Source organism: Diabrotica virgifera, chromosome 6, assembly GCF_917563875.1.
Source record: "Diabrotica virgifera virgifera chromosome 6, PGI_DIABVI_V3a".
Taxonomy (NCBI): Eukaryota; Metazoa; Arthropoda; class Insecta; order Coleoptera; family Chrysomelidae; genus Diabrotica; species Diabrotica virgifera.
Window position 1 is genome coordinate 177,463,934 of NC_065448.1, and position 22,531 is coordinate 177,486,464.

Consider the following 22,531-nt stretch of genomic DNA (forward strand, 5'->3'; position numbering starts at 1 on the left):
TAAAGGGGTGAAAAGGGAGGTTCCGGGGCGAAATTTTTTCAGAAAAAGTTAGTCTTATAATAAGCACCCCTTGATATACCAGAAAAAAAATAAAACCGGACTTGTGTCCATTTTGCAAGGTTCAACCTCTGTTTCCTACACTACTACTTATTAGTATAGTCTGTAACGTCGCCCCCGTTAGGTAAATTATTCCGATTCGATTTTTTGCACAAACTTACTCAAAGAAATACATCCGTATAACAATCCTTGTAACAAATACACAGGGTGTCACGCGGTACCGCGGTCGAAAAATTGTTTAACCACTTTTTGTTAACCAAATTCACAAAAATAATTTTTATCTACTCTATCTCATATTATGTAAAAATGTAAAGGTTTTATTTTGTGAAAATTGTAAATATAGATAGCAGTACATGAAGAGTTTAAAGTGTGTCTGAAGTAACAATGTATTTTAAATGGGTTTTACTTTTTCGCACTGTTTTTTAGCACACTTTCATATAATTAAACATCCTTAACTTTCGCCTTCGGGAGGAAATCAGACACGCCCTTACAACGGCAACTGAAATGCTCACAAAAAAGCGACCACGGAAGCAAAGATGGATGACAGAGGGAATATTGGATTTAATGGATGAAAGAAGAAAATGCAAACAGCACAAAGCAATGTACAAAGCATTAAATAGAACCATTAAACAAAAAATAAAAATTGCAAAAGAAAAATGGATAACAGAACAATGTGAAGAAATCGAAAACTTATATAAAAAACATGATGACTTCCATCTGTATAAGAAACTCAAGGAATTCACAGGCACGACATACTCACAAGGACCAAATAATCTAATCAACGCAGAAGGCAAACTGATTTCAAGCCCTGAAGAACAAATAAACATGTGGGAAGACTATATAAAGGAACTCTTTTATGACATCAGAGAACCTCCTACATTAAATACTGAAAACGACGAAGTTCTTCCAATACTGAAGTCCGAACTGGAATATGCTCTACGTCAACTAAAAAACAACAAATCTGTAGGAAAAGATGAAATACCAGCTAAGCCATTGAAGTTAATCAACGAGGAAAACTTAGACCTTCTTCTTGGACTATTTAATAATGTTTACAATACAGGGACTATCCCTAAAATATGGCTTGAATCAGTCTTCATACCACTGCCTAAAAAGAAGAACGCCAAATTATGCCAGGACTTCCGCCTTATAAGTCTATTAAATAACATTCTGAAGCTTTTCTTGCGTATCATACAGAACAGAATATATTATAAAAAATATGATGAGGTCACCGGTCAAGAACAATTTGGCTTCAGGAAAGGTATAGGGACACGAGAAGCAATATTCTGTCTTCAAACTCTGGCACAAAGATACAAAGATCAGCAAGCAGACCTTTTTATCTGTTTCATAGATTTTGAGAAAGCGTTCGATAGGGTGAAGCACAAGACCTTGATAGAAAGATTGAATGATATCGGAGTCGACAAAAGAGATTCTAAAATTATAGAGGCTATTTATTGGAATCAGACAGCAATCATAAAGACCAATGGTAATACGTCAAGGCCAATTGAAATACAACGAGGTGTTAGACAGGGTTGTGTGCTATCACCCATACTTTTAACGTCTACTCTGAGGTAATATTTGCGAACTCTTTATCGCACCCTTCAGAAGGAATCAGGATAAACGGTCAGAGAGTAAATAACATCCGCTATGCAGATGACACAGTATTAATGACTGATTCGGACCATAGTCTGCAGATACTGTTGGATAGGGTTACTGAGAGTTGTGAAAAAATGGGGATGAAGATCAATACTGCGAAAACCAAAGTTATAAGAATATCAAGGAACAAAAATTTACCTCTTCCAATAAATATGTGAAACACCACCAGCTTGAATACGTAAGGCAGTACAAATATCTTGGTTGCTGGTTCAAAAATCAACTTGATTAAAAACAAGAAGTCAAGAGCGAGAATAGAGGTAGCCCTACAGGGGTTTATCAAAATGAAAAGCTTATTTTGTAACAGTAGCATTAATATCAGCCTTAGATGTCATTTTCTGCATTGCTATGTGTGGTCAATACTTTTGCATGGAACGGAGGCCTGGACACAACACAACACTGATGAACAAGTTGGACGCCTTTGAACTCTGGCTTTATAGAAGAGACTTGAAAATACCTTGGACAACTCACACCACCAACGAATATGTTCTGAGGAGAATAGGTACAGATAGGGAACTGCTAAAAATCATTAAAGTCAGAAAAGTTAGCTACCTGGGACACATAATGAGAAACGAAAAGTACCGCCTCACGCAACTGATCATCCAGGGTAAGAGTGAAGGAAAACGGGGTCCCGGTAGGCGCCAGATTTCATGGTTTAGAAATATCAGAAACTGGACCGGCCTTGATTCAACATCTTTGTTTAGAGCCGCATTGGACAGAGACAGATTTGCCAGTGTAGTCGCTAACCTCCACTAAAGGAGAAAGCACCACAAGAAGAAGATCTTTCGACTTGTCATGGTGATGACATGTGAGCTATAAATTACCTCACTCGCACTCACATTGATAGCTGCGTCAATACGCTCCTAGCGCTCATTGTTAATAATTAAAAATAACCGCTTAGTAATAAAATAATAACAAAAATTTCTTCAGTATCTTGTAGGGGGGTCGTTAAAATTTTATTTGGTGACTTTCGCACTTTCATAATAATAATTTTTAACTGAGCTATTAAGCCTTGAAAATGGTCATTTTCGTATTTTGCAAATTTTAAATCGCGTATAACTCGAGAACAACAAAATTTTACAGAAAAATCACAAAAGACCTCTTTTGCTCCGAATGACCCAAATGATGTAAAGAAAATTGTCCTAATTTTTTTTGTGAGTTTGTTTAAAAAATTGTTTAAACAATTTTTCGACCACAGTACCATCTGACACCCTGTGGATTTGTTATTTGGTCGAAGAGGACCTCTTTTTTAGTAAGTTTGTGCAAAAAAAATTGAACTGGAATAATTTACATAACGGGGGCGACGATACAGCCTAGACTAATTTGAACATATTCAGTAACATTTAGTTTCTAGGATCGGCTGTTTGTGTGAATCAGAATCAACTTTTACTAAATGGCATTGGGAAGAGTATACTTTTCCTAGTTGGAGTCTACTTTTACTAGTAAATGTTGAATATAAATCTTCATTTTATATTTATAATCAACTTTTACTGAAACCAGCCGTTAGAGTCGACTCCAACTAGTTGGAGTCAACTCCAACTGGATAATCAACTTGAACTGTAACATATATATTTTTACCTTAGAGAGAGGGGTATTCCCCTCAATTTTTGTAAAATGGAGGGGATGTATAATTGTAAACTTTTTCTTATATAATAATAGACAATTTCAAACTAACTATTCCCAAATTTTCATACTTCCTTTATTTTTTTTGGGGTCAGATTGTTCTTTGATCGGGCTAATAATTGTCCTGCTTTTGGTATCAGAGTCCATTCTCGAATGTTTTTTAACCAAGAAACTTGTTTTCTTCCTACACCTCTACGGCCCTCTATTTTGCCTTTAAGGATCAGTTGCAATATTTTATATCGACTTCCCCTCACCATATGTCCCAGATAAGACATTTTTCGATGTTTAACAGTTTTTAGCAGTTCTCTATCTTTGTTGACCCTCCTTAGTACTTCTTCATTAGTTTTCCTTGCTGTCCAAGGTATCTTCAGCATTCGTCTATGAATCCACATTTCCAATGCTTCAATTTTGTTCATGATCGATACTTTTAGCGTCCACACTTCTGCACTATACAAAAGTACGGACCAAACATAGCACTTAACCATTCTTTGTCTTAGTTCTAAACTGAGAATCATTTCATTAGAATAATAAAATACAAGGTGTTCCATTTAAGAAAACTCAGAAAGTACTCATTCACAAAAAAACGTAATTATCTTTTAAACTCTCTCTCTCTCGTTCCATCCCTCCTTGTGGAGTATTGGGCGCTTATGCGTTTCTTGGCCAAAAGTGTAAGATTGCTGTCTGGCCGGGACAGCGCATCTTCTTTTGTTTTTATTCTCTGGATAAATTGTGAACTAATTCCCTCCACTCTCTTCTATCTTTTGCTCTCTTTTTGACTTCGCCCCATCTTAGTCCAATTTTTTCGTGTTCTCTCGTTGTTGTTCTTTTCCAGCTGTTGTCTGGTCTGCCCCTCTTTCTTTTTCCCTCTGGTTGGTATTCAAGTGCTTGTCTTGCTATGCTGCTTTGGTCTTTCCTTAAAGTGTGGCCGATCCATTTCCATTTTTTTTCCTTGACTGTAGTAGATACGTTAGTTTGCTTTGTCCTTTCCCATAGTTCTGTATTAGTTATTTTATTTGGCCAGTATATTTTTAGGATTTTTCTTAGAGATTTGTTTACAAATGTTTGTAGTTTTTTAGTTGTATTTTCGTCCTGTTTCCATGTTTCTGCTCCATAGAGCAGTATACTTTTAATGCAACTGTTAAAGATTTTAATTTTTGTTGTTTCCGATATTTCGTTTGTTTGCCAAATTTTATTTAAAGCGTTGAATGCGTGTTGCGCCTTTGTTATTCTCGTCTGTATATCCTTTTTACACCCCCCGCTCCTTTCCATGACAGATCCCAGATATGTGAACTTGTCTACCTCTTCTACTTCTTTACCGTTTATCATTATTTTATTATTTGGATGGTTATTATTTTTTAGAAGTTTAGTTTTTTCTGTGTTTATTCGAAGTCCGATCGTGTCGGAGTACTGTGCCAATTTGTCAATTTTTGCTTGCATATGATTTCGGTGTTCAGTTATAAGGCAGATGTCATCTGCAAATTCGAGATCTTCTAGCTGTTTGAAAAGGTTCCACCTGATGCCTGTTCGATCGTCGATTACTTTCCTCATTACCCAATCTATCATAATAAGAAATAGGGTAGGGGATAGTACACAACCCTGTTTGACTCCACTTTCTATGGATATCTCTTCTGTTACTTCACCTGAATGTTCTAGTTTGGCTTTGTATCCTTCGTAGAAGAGTTTAATAAAGTTTATGATTTTTTGTGGTATCCCATATAATCTAAGGATTTTCCACATCTGTGCCCTATTTACACGGTCAAAGGCCTTCTCGAAGTCGATAAAACTCACATCTATATCTTTATTCCATTCATTTGTTTGTTCCAAGATAATTCTAAGGGTGCAAATGTGATCAATAGTGGAATGGTTGGAACGGAAGCCTGCTTGGTTGTTTCTCAGTTTTTTATCTAGTTCCGGCTTCAATCTTTCCAAAATGATTTTGGTCAGCACTTTGGATGTGGCACTTAGTAGTGTTATTGCACGCCAATTGTTGCATTTGCTCAGGTCTCCTTTTTTGGGTATTTTTATAATCAATCCCTCTTTCCACTCCTTTGGCAATTCTTCGTCCGTCCATATTTTATTCAAAAGTGTATGTAGCATCTCTACTGACTGCTCGGTGTCTGCTTTTATTATGTCAATGGGTATATTGTCGATTCCTGCGGCTTTGCCATTTTTTAGTAGTTTTAGAGTGTTTCCAATTTCTTCCATTGTAATTTCTCCAATATTCACTTCTAGCTCTGGTGATTCTACTTCATCTTCTATGATTTGAGTTATTTCATGCTTAGCATATATCTCTTCGAAGTATTCCTTCCATCTTTGTATTATTTCTTTCTCATTTTTTATTCTATTTCCTTGTTTATCCTTTACTTCTCGTATATTTCGTTGTGCTTTTCCTATTAAGTTTCGTATGATTGTATATTGTGTTCGTAAGTCGTTTTCTTTCGCTGCTTCTTCTGATATATTTAGCATCTCATTTATATAGTTTCTTTTATCTTTTCTGGCTTGTTTTTTTACTTCTGCGTTTTTTGCCTTGTATTTCCTTTCAAGTGCCCTCTCTTCTTCCGATCCTTCCTTTTGTAGAATTTCTTCTTTGATCTTTTTTCTTTCTTCTATCAGTAGTAGAGTGTCTTTGGTAATCCATTTTTTATTTTGTCTTCTTTTTAATCCGATTGTTTCTTTTGCTGTATTCATCATCACTTCTTTAAAATATTTCCATGTTTCTTCGACTGACTCTCCAGTTTGTTGTGATACTGTTCGGTTAATTGCCAGTTTCTCACTAAATTTATTTCTTATACATTCTTGTTTTAGGGCATCAACGTTGTACTTGTTCCTTCTGCTGATTTTTTGGTTTTTATCTCTGGCTAATTTCATTTTTAGTCTCGCTTTGATTAGCATGTGGTCTGATCCCACATCAGCACCTCTTAAGCTCCTGACATCTTGCAGCCAGCTTCTCCATTTATATTCAATTATTATGTGGTCTATTTGATTCTTGTATCTCCCTCCCGGTGATTTCCATGTTTCCTTATGTATCCGCTTATGTTTAAAGATGCTTCCGCCTATTAAAAGTTCATTTTGCTCACAAAATTCGATTAATCGATTTCCATTGTCGTTTCTCTCTCCGATTCCCTCCTTTCCCATCACATGTTCATGTCCTTTATTATCATTTCCTATTTTTGCATTAAAGTCTCCGATTACTATTTTTATATCTCTTCTATATTTATTATTAATCTTATTAAACGTTGTTTGTAGTTGCTCGTAAAATTCTTCCTTCTCATTTTCGTCGTTTTTATTTGTGGGAGCATATACATTTATTACTATTATGTTATAATATCTTGCCTTCAGTCTCGCCCAAATAATCCTTTCTGACACTGGTTCCCACTCTACTAGAGCCTTTCTCCCCTTTTGGGCTAGCAGTATTGCCACTCCCTTTTCGTGTTTGTCATTTACATCCGTATTCCCAGAATATATCATTAGCTGTTGGTCACCTACTCGGGTTGATCCACTACCATTCCATCTTGTTTCGCTTAGTCCGACAATGTCTAATTTGTACTTATCAATCTCTTGGCTTACCTGCTCCAATTTGCCGGTTTCGTGTAGGGTTCTTACATTCCATGCACCTATAAATATGTTCTCTCTTATGTCTATTTCATGTTTATCTTTCGTTTTTGCTCTATTTCTATTTTCGTCCTTGCTCAATTCCTTTTTCTGTGCCTTGTCTGTCGTGATTTGTGCTTTTGTTTGTGTATTTTCATCTTCTGTTAGTTTTTTGGATTTCCCTGGTCTTCTTCTAGCTGGTTGCTGTATTGATTCCATTTGTGTGTTTTTCCATCTATTATTAATTTATTATATTTTATTGTAACACTTTTACCCTTATTAATTTCTTCATTTGCGACTTGTCTTATTTTTTTCTGTGTTTGTAGTTCTTCTTTTGTTATGTCATTATTTATATATACTTTATTGCCTTTTATGTGTTTTAGTTTAGCTTTATTTTGCATGATCTTTTCTTTTTCAAACTTGTTCTGTAGTTTGACCAAACATGTTTTTTCTCCCAGTTTGATAACTTCTTCGATTTGAACATTGATATTCATTTCTTTTTCCATGAAGTTTCCTACAGTTTGTTTCAGTGCATTTCTATCGATTGTATCTATTGGCAAGCCTTGTATTACAACATTATTTACTTTCCTTTCCTTTTCTAGTCTTTGTACACGTATTTTCATATAGTTTAGTTCTTTTTTCATTTCTTCCTTCTCCTTGTGTTTAGTTTGGTTTTCTTGTTTAACTTTCTCCAATTCTGTTTTCAGGTCGTTTAATTCCTCCCAGTACTTTCTCTGTTCATTCTTTATCTCTTTTACTTCCGTTGTTAAATTTTTTGTTTCTGTGGTTAAGTCATGCATCATTTTAATAATTAGAAATATCAGAAACTGGACCGGCCTTGATTCAACATCTTTGTTTAGAGCCGCATTGGACAGAGACAGATTTGCCAGTGTAGTCGCTAACCTCCACTAAAGGAGAAAGCACCACAAGAAGAAGATCTTTCGACTTGTCATGGTGATGACATGTGAGCTATAAATTACCTCACTCGCACTCACATTGATAGCTGCGTCAATACGCTCCTAGCGCTCATTGTTAATAATTAAAAATAACCGCTTAGTAATAAAATAATAACAAAAATTTCTTCAGTATCTTGTAGGGGGGTCGTTAAAATTTTATTTGGTGACTTTCGCACTTTCATAATAATAATTTTTAACTGAGCTATTAAGCCTTGAAAATGGTCATTTTCGTATTTTGCAAATTTTAAATCGCGTATAACTCGAGAACAACAAAATTTTACAGAAAAATCACAAAAGACCTCTTTTGCTCCGAATGACCCAAATGATGTAAAGAAAATTGTCCTATTTTTTTTTGTGAGTTTGTTTAAAAAATTGTTTAAACAATTTTTCGACCACAGTACCATCTGACACCCTGTGGATTTGTTATTTGGTCGAAGAGGACCTCTTTTTTAGTAAGTTTGTGCAAAAAAAATTGAACTGGAATAATTTACATAACGGGGGCGACGATACAGCCTAGACTAATTTGAACATATTCAGTAACATTTAGTTTCTAGGATCGGCTGTTTGTGTGAATCAGAATCAACTTTTACTAAATGGCATTGGGAAGAGTATACTTTTCCTAGTTGGAGTCTACTTTTACTAGTAAATGTTGAATATAAATCTTCATTTTATATTTATAATCAACTTTTACTGAAACCAGCCGTTAGAGTCGACTCCAACTAGTTGGAGTCAACTCCAACTGGATAATCAACTTGAACTGTAACATATATATTTTTACCTTAGAGAGAGGGGTATTCCCCTCAATTTTTGTAAAATGGAGGGGATGTATAATTGTAAACTTTTTCTTATATAATAATAGACAATTTCAAACTAACTATTCCCAAATTTTCATACTTCCTTTATTTTTTTTGGGGTCAGATTGTTCTTTGATCGGGCTAATAATTGTCCTGCTTTTGGTATCAGAGTCCATTCTCGAATGTTTTTTAACCAAGAAACTTGTTTTCTTCCTACACCTCTACGGCCCTCTATTTTGCCTTTAAGGATCAGTTGCAATATTTTATATCGACTTCCCCTCACCATATGTCCCAGATAAGACATTTTTCGATGTTTAACAGTTTTTAGCAGTTCTCTATCTTTGTTGACCCTCCTTAGTACTTCTTCATTAGTTTTCCTTGCTGTCCAAGGTATCTTCAGCATTCGTCTATGAATCCACATTTCCAATGCTTCAATTTTGTTCATGATCGATACTTTTAGCGTCCACACTTCTGCACTATACAAAAGTACGGACCAAACATAGCACTTAACCATTCTTTGTCTTAGTTCTAAACTGAGAATCATTTCATTAGAATAATAAAATACAAGGTGTTCCATTTAAGAAAACTCAGAAAGTACTCATTCACAAAAAAACGTAATTATCTTTTAAACTACTCCGTATAATATTACAAAACCTTATATTTTGAGAAAGAAGGCATCGATCAGAATGTAAAAATATACAGGGTGTTCCATTTAAAAAATATAAGTTCGTGTCACCCTGTCAATATCTGTTGCCCTGTATATTTGAAAAAAATTTTAAATCATGGTACTATATAGAGAATTAACCTATCGGAAAAAAACAGGAAAAATTGGGAAAAAAACAGGTTTTTTTCCAGACCATTTGAAAAATTGGAAAAAATGGGAAAATTTGAAAATATTTTTTAATTGAGACTTAAGTGTAGTTAAACTAAGAGACTTTAATTGTAAGTGTCAAAACCGAAACTTCAAAGGTAGAAAGCACATTATAATTTAACCAAATTGCTCAGTGATATATTTTTATCTGAGTCTGAATCTGAATCTTCAGACCAAGCATCTGATTCAGACTCGTTCTCCGCTTCACCATCCTGAACGGATAACACAAACAACATGATTTTTGTCAGTCTCTTTTAAAAGTGGATCTGCTCTAGTATCGTAAATAAATATCTGTTTTTCGTTTATAACCGAATTTAAATGAATAGCAACAACTTATAAATTTTATCCTGTGATAACATATTTTTTTTTGCTTGTATATATACAGGGTGAGGCAAATAAAGGGCCTATTAGAAATATCTCGAGAACTAAAGGCAACAGAATCATGAAAATTGGAATAAAGGGGTTTTGAAGGATGATCTATTAAATGAAAATATTTTCATCTCTTTGCAACTTCCGGTTATACCGGAAGTTGCTTATAACTTCGTTTTTTTTTAAATGGGGCACCCTGTATATTTTTACATTTTTTGATTCTCTTCGATGTCTTCTTTCTTAAAATATGAGGTTTTGTAATATTATACAGGGTATTTTAAAAGAATTACGTTTTTTTTATTAATTTCGTAGCAAAATTAACACCCTGTAGAATTGTAGTAGTTTGACATCTAAAACTCTACTTACGTTCAAATGATTTTTAATATACTCTACTATTGTTAAGAATCATTAGTATAGCTAAATTTTTAATTTTAGTATACAGGGTTGGTCGAAACTCGGAATGAGTATTTTCTGAGTTTTCTTAAATGGAACACCCTGTATTTTAGTATTGTAATGAAATGATATTTTGTGGTACTTTTTTATTCCTTAAGCATTCCCTATACCTAACTGCTTTAATTTGTGCTTAATTGTTAATCGCACCAACAATCTTAACTAAGTAGGTATTTCGATAGCTAAACCATTATTGGTAATTTTAAGGACCAGTCTGGATTAATATGTATTTATTTCTAAAAAATTATTTGGGATTGGATTGAGTATTTTCACGGCCAACCTAATAAAATTTTACGTATTTTTTGTTGCAATTAATGTTTAGCTTGAATCACCAATAACTCACAAATTAAAGCAGTTAGGTATAGGGAATGCTTAAGAAATAAAAAAGTACTATAAAATAGCATTTCACTACAATACAAAAATACAGGGTGTTCCATTTAAGAAAACTCAGAAAATACTCATTCCGAGTTTCGACCAACCCTGTATACTAAAATTAAAAATTTAGCTATACTAATGATTCTTAACAATAGTAGAGTATATTAAACATCATTTGAACGTAAGTAGAGTTTTAGATGTCAAACTACTACAATTCTACAGGGTGTGAATGTTGCTACGAAATTAATAAAAAAAACGTAATTATCTTTTAAAATACCCTGTATAATATTACAAAACCTTATATTTTAAGAAAGAAGACATCGAAGAGAATCCAAAAATGTAAAAATATACAGGGTGTCCCATTTAAAAAAACGAAATTATAACCGGAAGTTGCAAAGAGATGAAAATATTTTCATTTAATAGATCATCCTTCAAAACCCCTTTATTCCAATTTTCATGATTCTGTTGTCTTTAGTTCTTGAGATATTTCTAATAGGCCAGTTATCTGCCTCACCCTATATATGAGGCCGTGTAAAGACCAGTTTCTTTCTGAAGATGCGGAATATGGAGGTCCATTTAAAATTAGGGAGGCAATTGGCATAAGTGGCTGCGATGTATGTACATAAACCTTGCTACCATATAACGGGATTAGTACTACATATTTGCACTATCCCATAAAGAATTTCGACTAAAAAATCCAGTTTTTGTTCTAAATTGGGCTAGATTTGCCACCACCTTCCCTAAATCTAGGTTTAGGCCCAGTCTTTTCACCTCCAAATGAATAGTTATCGGGAAGTTTATCCGGCAGATTACATGTAAATCTGTCAAATAAACTTCCCGATAACTAGGTATTCGGAGGTGAAAAGACCGGGCCTTAGTGAACAAGCCATTTCAGAAATGAAGTGTATAGCTTCCATTAGTTGGTCTTCATTCAGTTATTCTTCTTTAAAGCGAGCATCAAGAGGCTGCAAAGTGAATCAGCCTAGAACAAAATTCGTAGAATTTTTCAACATACATATTTTAGCAAGCTTTCGATAAGAGAACTAGTCTGGTTAACTTATTAGGGAATATTATTTAATATTATGTCTTTTATATAGATACCTACTTAAAGACAAAAGGCACTTCTGATGATATAGATCTATCGAATTCTACGAAATTTATCGATTTTGATACGGGATGCAGAAGTTGTTTAGTATATTGTACCAAATGTCAATTTTTCCGTATTTTTCGTGTTTTTTTCCGGAAAAAAACAGGTTTTTTTCCTGCACCCAATTTTTCCGGAAATTTTAAATCTCTAGTCCTGTATGTGCCCCAACTTTTACCTAAATAACTTTCTTTGATATATGTTACGGCAAACGAGTAAGACCGGTCGTCCATTGGAAGCGTAGTCGTGCGACTCGTAGGTAGCGCGTATACGTCCGTGTATGTGCGATCTGGAGACTGAGCGACTGGTATCATCCACTACACACTAATAGCGTGTAAAATGAATATGTACCTTTTGGAGCAACCTTAAATAATAAGGCATTTGCGATCCCGTCTTGATAAGAAAAGACGTTTGTGTTGGACAAATGAAATAGTAGAATAAAATTTACTCGAAGAATTCCATCTTCTGCATGACAATTTCCTAAATAATCAAAGGTAATACCACGAGTCCTCTAAATTTTATCGATAAATTTTTTTGTTTTCACGAAAACTTCTTTATTTGGTAAAATTACGCAAACCAACCGAATGGTAAAATCACGAGTCCGAAGGACGAGTGATTTTATCCATTTCGGTTTGTTTGAGTGATTTTACCCTAAATAAAGAAGTTTAAGTATGAAAACGAAAAAATTTATCAAGCAAAATTTAGAGGACGAGTGGTATTTGAAAAGATTATTTTGTGAACCAATATCGAATCCATTTATGTGATAACGCTGGTTTGTTGAAATCGGCAACAAAATAGAAGAATTAGTTCTGTGTTCTGTGTACGGTTTACATCGGTTCTGTTTGACGTTTATGAAAAGTTTAGAAATATTTATTTTGAAAATAAAAACTGTAGAAAATCTGAGTATATCGTGGTTAGTGTTTTTAAAATATCTATGTATCAGGGCTGTTCATAAATTAAGTTAGTAAACACAGGTATGTACGTATTATGTGAAATTTAGGGTACCTTAAGTTTTATCAGGGAAGAGACTGTTTTATCAAGTAAGAGGCTGTTTTATCAGTATTACACTCAATGATTGGCTAGAACGACGCGTGGTGATTGGCTGAAAAAGCAAAAACGTCAGAATTTGACAGGTGAAAAAAATAATCAGCAAAATTGCTTTGATTATTATCGGATGAGTCAAAAGTAACAAAGGTAACCTGAAAAAGAAATAAAAAAAGTACCTACTCAATAGCACAGAGGACATAAAAAACTTTGTGTAATTATTATTGCGCCTAATTGGTATTAGCCTACATAACACAGTTACTGGGTATCTTAAAAGTTCGCGAAATATTGTGGTAAACCAGGATTAATATCACCGGAAGATGAGGTAGACGTTTCAATTGTTCATGAGAGTCCATTTGTTTTGTTGGTCTAACGCGAGGGTGCTGGTGTTATAAAGAATTGGGTTATGCGAGGACCTGTTGTGTAAATTTTCTTCATCAATTAGAACTTGCTGAAGTTTATGCCTTAAATTCAATTGGCGGTGTCCTGGAACATTTTTTTCTCTTCCTCTGGCGCTTTATCTCCTGATTTGTAGACCTTTTTATATTCTCTTCGAAATCAGCGCCCAGTCCTTTCTACTTTTTATTTACTTCGTTCACGAATAGCAGTAAGCAATTTTTCGTTGTCAGTTTTCATATAAAACATTAACACAATACCTGCGCAGATAAACGCATACCAGTGTAGCATCACATGCGATTACAAGCGACTAATCCCATTCAAGGGGGATCGGTCGCCAGTCGCTTGTGGCCAGTCGAACCCAATCGCTCAAGGTCGTTTGCAGTGGACGTTGTTTAGTTACATTTCATTTGTTAGGGTTAGTCGTTTGTATACGGGCGTATACGCGCTACCTGTGAGTCGCGCGACTACGCCTCCAATGGACGACCAGCCTAATTGGACTTTGTCACACTAATGCCCCACACTAGTTGGTTTTATTTTAGATTATTCCCAAAAGGAGAGCAAATTGGAAATGTTGGAGACCCTACCTAAACATTGATCTGATAAAGGAAATTGCATGAGTCGACAAGACGAAGAAAAAGCATTAGACCAAAATACGAAAGTTGGGAATGGACAAAGACCTTACGAATGCGAAGTTTGTTTTAAGACGTTTTCTCGAAATTATCATTTAAAAAATCATTTGAGTGTGCACACTGGGGAAAAACCTTACAAGTGTGAAATTTGTTTTAAAAAGTTTAGTGATTCAAGTGATTTGAAAAGACATTTGAGAGTGCATACTGGAGAAAAACCTCACAAGTGTAAAATTTGTTTTAAGCAGTTTAGTCAAGCAGGTTCTTTGAAAACACATTTGATGGCACACACTAGAGAAAAAACTCACAAGTGCGAGATTTGTTTTAAAAGTTTTAGTACTGCAGGTACTTTGAAAACACATTTGAGAGTGCACACTGAAGAAAACCATACAAGTGTGAAACTTGCTTAAAACAATTTTCTATTGCAAGTGAAATGAAAATACATGTAAGAGTGCACACTGGAGAATCCCCTTACAAGTGTGAGATTTGTTTTAAGCAATTTAGTAAGACAAGCAGTTTGAAAGAACATTTGAGAGTGCACACTGGGGAAAACCTCACAATAATTTGAAAGTGCATTTGAGATTTTATACTGGAGTAAAACCTCACAAGTGTGAAATTTGCTTAAAACAGTTTTGTACTACAAGTGAATTGAAATCACATTTGAGAACGCACACTGGGGAAAAACCTTACAAGTGCGAGATTAGTTTAAAGCAGTTTATTCAGCATGGTCGATTGAAAGATCATTTGAGATTGCACACTGGAGTAAAACCTCACAAGTGCGAGATTTGTTTTAAACAAGTTTTGTACTGCAAAGGAATTTAAAATACATTTAAGAACGCACACGGAGAAAAACCTTACAAGTGCGAGATTTGTTTAAAGCAGTTTTCTCAGAATGGGCATTTGAAAGTACATACTAGAAAAGATCTTAGAAATATATCTCAGCGCCAAGAAGGCTCTGACCATTCCCACAAGGTGCGGCAAAAGGATATCCAGTCCCCACCGTAGTAGGGCTGGATATATGTAGTCAGGCCCTGGTGACTTAAAAGGGATGAAGCACGATATGACCCATGTTACCTTTTCTTCACTAATTAATGTTCTGGCAAAATGCCAGTCATTCGGTGTGGGTATGATTATTACTTCCATCCAGTTCGGTGCTTTTGAGGCACTAGAACCGGGGAAGTGTGTTTTCATCAGAATCTCAGCACTTTCGCAAAGGTTGGAAGTTTTACTTCCATCTTCCTTCGTTAATATGCCGATGTGGATCTTTTTAGAGCGCTTTTTGTAGCCTAAAAGCCTGTGTAGCCTAGAAACCCCTAATACTGTGGTTTAACTCAAAAGTTTAGAAATTTATTGATTTTTAATCAAATCTTTTTTACATACTTTGATGTATAAATTTTACAGTACCTAATATTATGATCATAAACAAATAAATCATTTTTTTTATATGAAGGTACCTAATACTGTGTGTCTCTTTAAAGTTAAATATTTATTATATTTGTGATACAAAAATAACCAATGTAATGTAAAATGTACTACCTGTAAAAAAATGGATAAACTAACATATATATCTATGAAATATTTATTAGAATAGGAAACCCTAATATTTTATTGATAAACATAATACCTGCATAAAATGGACGTTAATATTAAGATAGGTATTAGAAATATTAAAAATACTCCATGTAATTAATAAAAATTATACAATAGCAGTATAAGAGAACAAATTTTACTTAAAATCTGTGACCTATACGAGGTAATATAAAAATCATTTAATTAAAATGATTTTAAAAAGTTTTTTCATAAAAAAAAATATTTGGAGAATGTTTTAATATGATCTGGTAGCTTATTAAAGTCACTAAAACTTTTAACAATAAAATATTTCATTAAACCATGCCTATTCGTACTATAAATATATATCTGGTTGATCTGTTCTAGTGTTGAAATGTTCATGCAAATCTGAATTAAAATGAACAAATTCATCAAAATAAGATGGAGACATAAAAACTAGTAGATCAATCAAGTTAGTAAAAAATAAGCCGTTTTTCGACATAATTGAAAAGACGATGTTTGACAGTTGAAATATGTAGTATGAGATATTACAAAAAGGCTACCATCTTGGGATTCATCAATTTTTTAGTGGAACAATTTTTAAATAAACAATCAAAACGTCAAACTTAGTTTTGTGCTCAGAACTTAAAAACTTGTTTTTTTAGAGATTTGACGTCCACAGGTAACTTTTTTAGAACAAAAAGATACATCGAATGAGATACGCTAAATGAAAATCGGTTAATAAACAAAAAAGTTATTGCAAAACGGACGACAAAATCACTGTATTTGAATTTTGTTAATAACAATTTTATTGTTTATTAAAATATGTTTAGATATACCTAAACTTGAGGGCATTATGGTGTTTGAATGGTGTGCAAAAAATGGTCCAGATCTGTTAAATAGTTTTCGCAAAATTGAATTTGTTTATAAATTTTTTTGAAAAACGAGCTAATTTCTGAGTGGTCCAGTTAATATGGCTGAATGTATCTCAATAATCCGGGGCTCATTTTCTTTGTTAAGAGTTATACTAATAGTCTATGAAAAAAAAGTAAAAAAAATTACATGTACGTACATAAAATTATTTGTTAATAAATAGCAGTTTTTAAGCTTATAAACAATTACAATAATTTCGTAGAAATTAGATCAAATTAAATGGCAATAAAAAATACGGAAAGCAGGTTAAAATACACAACTTCTAAAAAAAATTAGGTCCTACGACCCTTGGGGTCTGTGATAGCCCCTTTTTTTTTTGAAAAAATCACTGTTACGTTAAATAACAACACTAAGATCTGAAATTAACCAATCTTTTATAAGAAAAGTCAAAGTTTTTAGCAAGAAAAAATGTTAAAAATTGTTTAAACTGTAGTGTTATAAACAAAGAGTATTTTGCGTTGCGACTAAAGTAAAAAAAATAATGGGCGTAGCCGAATGAGAATAAATTCGCGGACTACCATTTGCTAGCGCTAGACCGTTGCAGCACATTTTTAACATTGACAGTATACCGGATTTGAAGCTTAATATTATATTTATATATTTTGGTAGAAACTTGAATTTTATGAATATTATTATGTTGCACATTTATTTAGTAAAATTATATTTTAAATAAATAAATTTAAAAAATAACAATAAAAAGTCCACTTCAAAAAAGGTTTATACATCCCCTTAGCTGCTTTGTTTTGGATAATTTTGCAATGAAAATAAGATAAATGTTATTATTTTAATGTGGTATCATAGATAAAAAAAATAGTAAACTTGGTACAGTAGAACTCGATTGGTAGGTATAGGCCATTTTTTCTTCTCTATTTTGAATCCGTGTGTAGTCCAGGCTGTGTCGTCGACCCCGTTAGATAAATTATTCCGATTCGTATTTTTTGCACAAACTTACTCAAAAAAAGTTCCTTATAACAAATCCAGAGGGTACCAAGAGCTACCGCGGCCGGAAAATTGTTTAAACAATTTTTTCATTAGTTTTATGTTTACTTATAAAAGTTGGGTGGCAAACTGTTTAGTTTATAATTTTAATCAACGCAGCATTAAAACATAGGTCCTGAAGAAGTTTTCTGGAAAATTTCAAGTCAAAATATGCAACAGAAAAAAAGTTACGCGACCTTATAGACGACTGGTACTCCCCCAAAAAAACGCTCATTTCTCGAAATATCAAGAACGCTGTAGTGAATGGGTAATTTTAGTATTACTTTATGTTTTTGATGGTGCTAAAAACGAAAATGAGTTTTATTTTGAATTTTAGATGGGGAAAAATTGTCAAAAACGCAATTTTACCCTAAAAATAAAAAATAATGAAATCACGTTTTTTATAAATTGTTACACCACTTTTTTTCTATAAAACATTTTGTTCTCTGTACTATAGACTCTAGATTTTAACGTAAAATTAATTAAACAGCTAAATTTAAAATTTTGTCACTCAACTTTTGCGATTAAACTTTGCAATTCAAGAATCTGCACCTTTTACTTCAAACAATTTATAACTTTCTTTATAGCAAGACAGAAATATTGAATATTGAAGCAGGTCCCATTGTCTTCAGAAAGGTGAGAAATATATACTATAAAAATTTCAGAAAAAAATATTACAATGGAACAGAGTTGTAGCAAGTTAAACGCAAAAAAACGTGATTTTTTTTATTTTTAGGGTAAAATTGCGATTATGATAATGTTCCCCCACGTAAAATTCAAAACAACCCTAATTTTCGTTTTCAGCACCATCAACAATATAAAGTATGACCAAAATTAGTATCAGTACCTATCTCGAGAAATAAGCTTTTCTGGGGTGTGCCGCTCGTCTATAAAGTCTCATAACATTTTTCCTATTGCGTATTTTAAATTATTTTTTTTTGGAAAACTTCTTCATGAATTATATTTTATTTCTGTGTTAGTTAAAATTATAAACTAAAAAGTTTGTCACTCAACTTTTTCAAGTCAACATGAAACTAACGAAATCTGACGACAAAATGTTTAAAAATTAACAACTTCTCTTTTAATGTGTTATTTTGGACAAATCCCATTGTTATCTAAATGCTTCAAAGATAACACAGTAAAATTTTCAAAAGGAAATATTTACAGCGACCAAAAATACAGTGAGTTAAAATTGAAAAATCATCAAAATTGATTTTTCGCATTTTTGCATAAAATTAGATTTTTGAACATGTTCCACTAATTCTAGAAAAAAATAAACTCGATATTCGGATTCAGAGACATCGAAAACATAAGGAATGATGAAAATTTGTCATTCACCTTAAAGTTGATTTTTGTGGTCGGTATAACGTAATTTTAGGAGTTGCTGCCGTTCGCCAACCGCGCCCACTATTTAGTCAGTCGACTACGCCCGATATTTTTTACTTTAGTCGGAACGCAAAATACTCTCTGTTTATAACACTCCTGTTTAAACAATTTTTAACATTTTTTCTTGCTAAAAACTTTGACTTTTCTTATAAAAGATTGGTTAATTTCAGCTCTTAGTGTTGTTAATTAACGTAACAGTGATGTTTTCAAAAAAAGGGGCCATCTCAGACCCCAAGGGCCGTAGGACCTAAAATTTTTTTTTAGAAGTTGTGTATTTTAACCAGTTTTTCCGTATTTTTTATTGCCATTTAATTTGATTTAATTTCTACGAACTTATTGTAATTGTTTATAAGCTTAAAAACAGCTACTTATCAACAAATAATTTTGTGTACGTATATGTAATTTTTTTTTACTTTTTTTTTCATAGGCTGTTAGTATACATCTTAACGAAGGAAATGAGTCCGGATTATTGAGATACATTCAGCCATATTAACTGGACCAGCCTCAGAAATTAGCTCGTTTTTCAAAAAATTTTATAAACAAATTCAATTTTGCGAAAACTATTTAACAGATCTGGACCATTTTTTGCACACCATTGAAACACCATAATGCCCTCAAGTTTAGGTATATTTAAACATATTTTAATAAACAATAAAATTGTTATTAACAAAATTCAAAAACAGTGATTTTGTCCGTTTTGCAATAACTTTGTTGTTTATTAACCGATTTTGATTTAGCGTATCTCATTCGATGCATCTTTTTGTTCTAAAAAAAGTTAACTGTGGACGTCAAATCTCTAAATAAACAAGTTTTTAAGTTCTGAGCACAAAACTAAGTTTGACGTTTTGATTGTTTATTTAAAAAATGTTCCACTAAAAAATTGATGAATCCCAAGATGGTAGTCTTTTTGTAATATCTTATACTACACATTTCAACTGTCAAACCTCGTCTTTTCCGTTATGTCTAGTATAAAAACCTAACTTGATTGGCCTATAGGTTATAGTTTTATGGACTAGTTCTAAATTCGTCATCGGTGTAAATCAATCCTGAACTGATTCTGAACCGCTCTTGCGGTTTGGTTGAACCCGAGTACTAAGGGAATTAGTAACTAATCCTGGACTAGTCCAGGATCGTTACCGCGGCCGAAACTAATGACTACGAAGCTTGCGCAATCTCCTCACCACCGCGGCCGCAACATCCCTCGTCAACAAACCTGTTTCTAAAATATGGAAGAGTGGGGCAACTTTCTATAGATACTTGAAACTTATTTTCTTCTAAATGCCATGTGATCGTGTGCGTACAATACGTACTTGCCTTAAATCCCTTACATTTTTGAATTTTATAAAATTAGAGATCAAAAATGTCATTGATCATTGAAGGTCATTGTATTGTAATTGTTTTGCTTTGAGAACGTCCTTTAGCTCTTTGTGGCGGACTTTATCGAAAGCCTTGTTGTAATCTATGAAACAGATGTACATATCTTGGTTCACATCCAAGCATATCTGAATTAGTAGTACGTTGAATGCAAAGAGAGCTTCACGGGTACCTACGCCTCTACGGAGTCCAAATTGGGTTTCTTCAATGTCCATATCAAGTCTTTGGTAAATGCGTTTATGAATGATTATTAAAAACATTTAAAGTGTTTGAGACATCAGGCTTATGTAGCGGTGGTCGGTGCATTCTCTAAAATTTTTCTTTTTTGGGAGAAAAATAAATGTTGATGTCAACCATTCATTGGGTATGTCACCCGACTGATAAATTTGATTAAAGAGCTTTAAGAGGACATCCATGTACTCAATTTCTATTATTTTAGGGATATCAATAGGTAGTTGATCTGGCCCCGGGCTTTTTCCGATTCTGGTGTTCTTTAGTGCATACAATATTAAATTTTCTTCCTTTGTAATTTTTACACTTGTTTCTTTGCCCTCGAAAAATATGTCTTGTAGGTTATATCACACTTAATTATATTCATATATTTATACTTATACTCACATATTTATATTACAGTTGGTTTGTATTTTAGGTTATTCCCAAGAGGAGAGCAAATTGGAAATTATGGAGACCCTACCTAAACATTCATCTGATGAAGGAAATTGCATGAGTCAACAAGATGAAGGAAAAGCATTAGACCAAAATGCGAAAGGTGCGAATGGACAAAGACCTTACGAATGCGAAGTCTGTTTTAAAAAGTTTTCTCAAAATTATCGTTTAAAAAATCATTTGCGAATAAACACTGGGGAAAAACCATACAAGTGTGAAATTTGTTTTAAAAAGTTTAGTGATTCAGGTGATTTGAAAAGACATTTGAGAGTGCACACTGGAGAAAAACCATACAAGTGTGAAATTTGTTGTAAGCATTTTAACCAAGCAAGTACTTTAACAACACATTTAAGAATGCACAGCGGAGAAAAACCATACAAGTACAAGTGTGAAGTTTGTTGCAAACAGTTTATCCATGCAAGTACTTTAAAAGCACATTTGATGGCACACACTGGAGAAAAAACTCTTAAGTGCCGCAAGTGCGAGATTTGTTTTAAAAGTTTTAGTACTGCAGGTACTTTGAAAACACATTTGAGAGTGCACACTGGAGAAAAACTTCACAAGTGTGAAATTTGTTTTAAGCAATTTAGTCAAGCAGGTCATTTGAAAACACATTTGAGAGTGCACACTGGAGAAAAACCTCACAAGTGTGAAATTTGTTTTAAGCAATTTAGTCAAGCAGGTCATTTGAAAACACATTTGAGAGGGCACACTGGAGAATCCCCTTACAAGTGTGAGATTTGTTTTAAGCAATTTAGTACGACAAGCAATTTGAAAGAACATTTGAGAGTGCACACTGGAGAAAAACCTCACAAGTGTGACATTTGTTTTAAGCAGTTTGTTACGGCAAGTAATTTCAAAGTGCATTTGAGAACACACACTGGAGTAAAACCTCACAAGTGTGAAATTTGCTTAAAACAGTTTTGTACTACAAGTGAATTGAAATCACATTTAAGAACGCACACTGGGGAAAAACCTTACAAGTGCGAGATTTGTTTAAAGCAGTTTGCTCAGAATAGTCCATTGAAAGAACATTTGAGAGTGCACACTGGAGAAAAACCTCACAAGTGTGACATTTGTTTTAAGCAGTTTGTTACGGCAAGTAATTTCAAAGTGCATTTGAGAACACACACTGGAGTAAAACCTCACAAGTGTGAAATTTGCTTAAAACAGTTTTGTACTACAAGTGAATTGAAATCACATTTAAGAACGCACACTGGGGAAAAACCTTACAAGTGCGAGATTTGTTTAAAGCAGTTTGCTCAGAATAGTCCATTGAAAGATCATTTGAGATTGCACACTGGAGAAAAACCACACAAGTGCGAAATTTGTTTTAAACAGTTCTGTACCTCAACTGAATTGAAAAGACATTTAAGAGTGCTAGTCCTGTCGCCAGGGGGGGTACAACGGCCTCGTTAATTCAGATGGACTTACTCAAGTTTTTTTTATGTATTTTGACCCGTAGAACACGAATTTTTTGGGTAACAGTTGATCCGGATGTCGATAAGATTGTTATAGACCAAGAACTTGAGGAATCAAATAACAGCGATTTTTGGCAAAACAAAACAATATTTTGTATTTTTTGGGCCATTTTAAGTAAAAAATATTTCTACAAGTTTTTTCGTAGGATGCACAGTTTTCGAGATAAACGCGGTTGAACTTTAAAAAAATCGAAAAATTGCAATTTCTGAACCCGA

General features: G+C 33.5%; 1 protein-coding gene across 3 annotated transcripts in view; it reads left to right on the forward strand.

The window, feature by feature from the left end:
* LOC126887035 (zinc finger protein 227-like) overlaps positions 1–22,287 on the forward strand; it is a 51,934-nt gene extending 29,647 nt beyond the window's left edge. For 2 of the 3 annotated variants that reach the window (XM_050654345.1, XM_050654347.1), the window contains exon 2: positions 20,818–22,287. In XM_050654345.1, the coding sequence (XP_050510302.1) occupies positions 20,818–22,253 (1,436 nt within the window). In that variant the 3' untranslated portion in view covers positions 22,254–22,287. The remainder of the gene's footprint in view (positions 1–20,817) is intronic. The other variant, XM_050654346.1, reaches the window with a different exon arrangement.
* Positions 22,288–22,531: the final 244 nt, after the last annotated feature.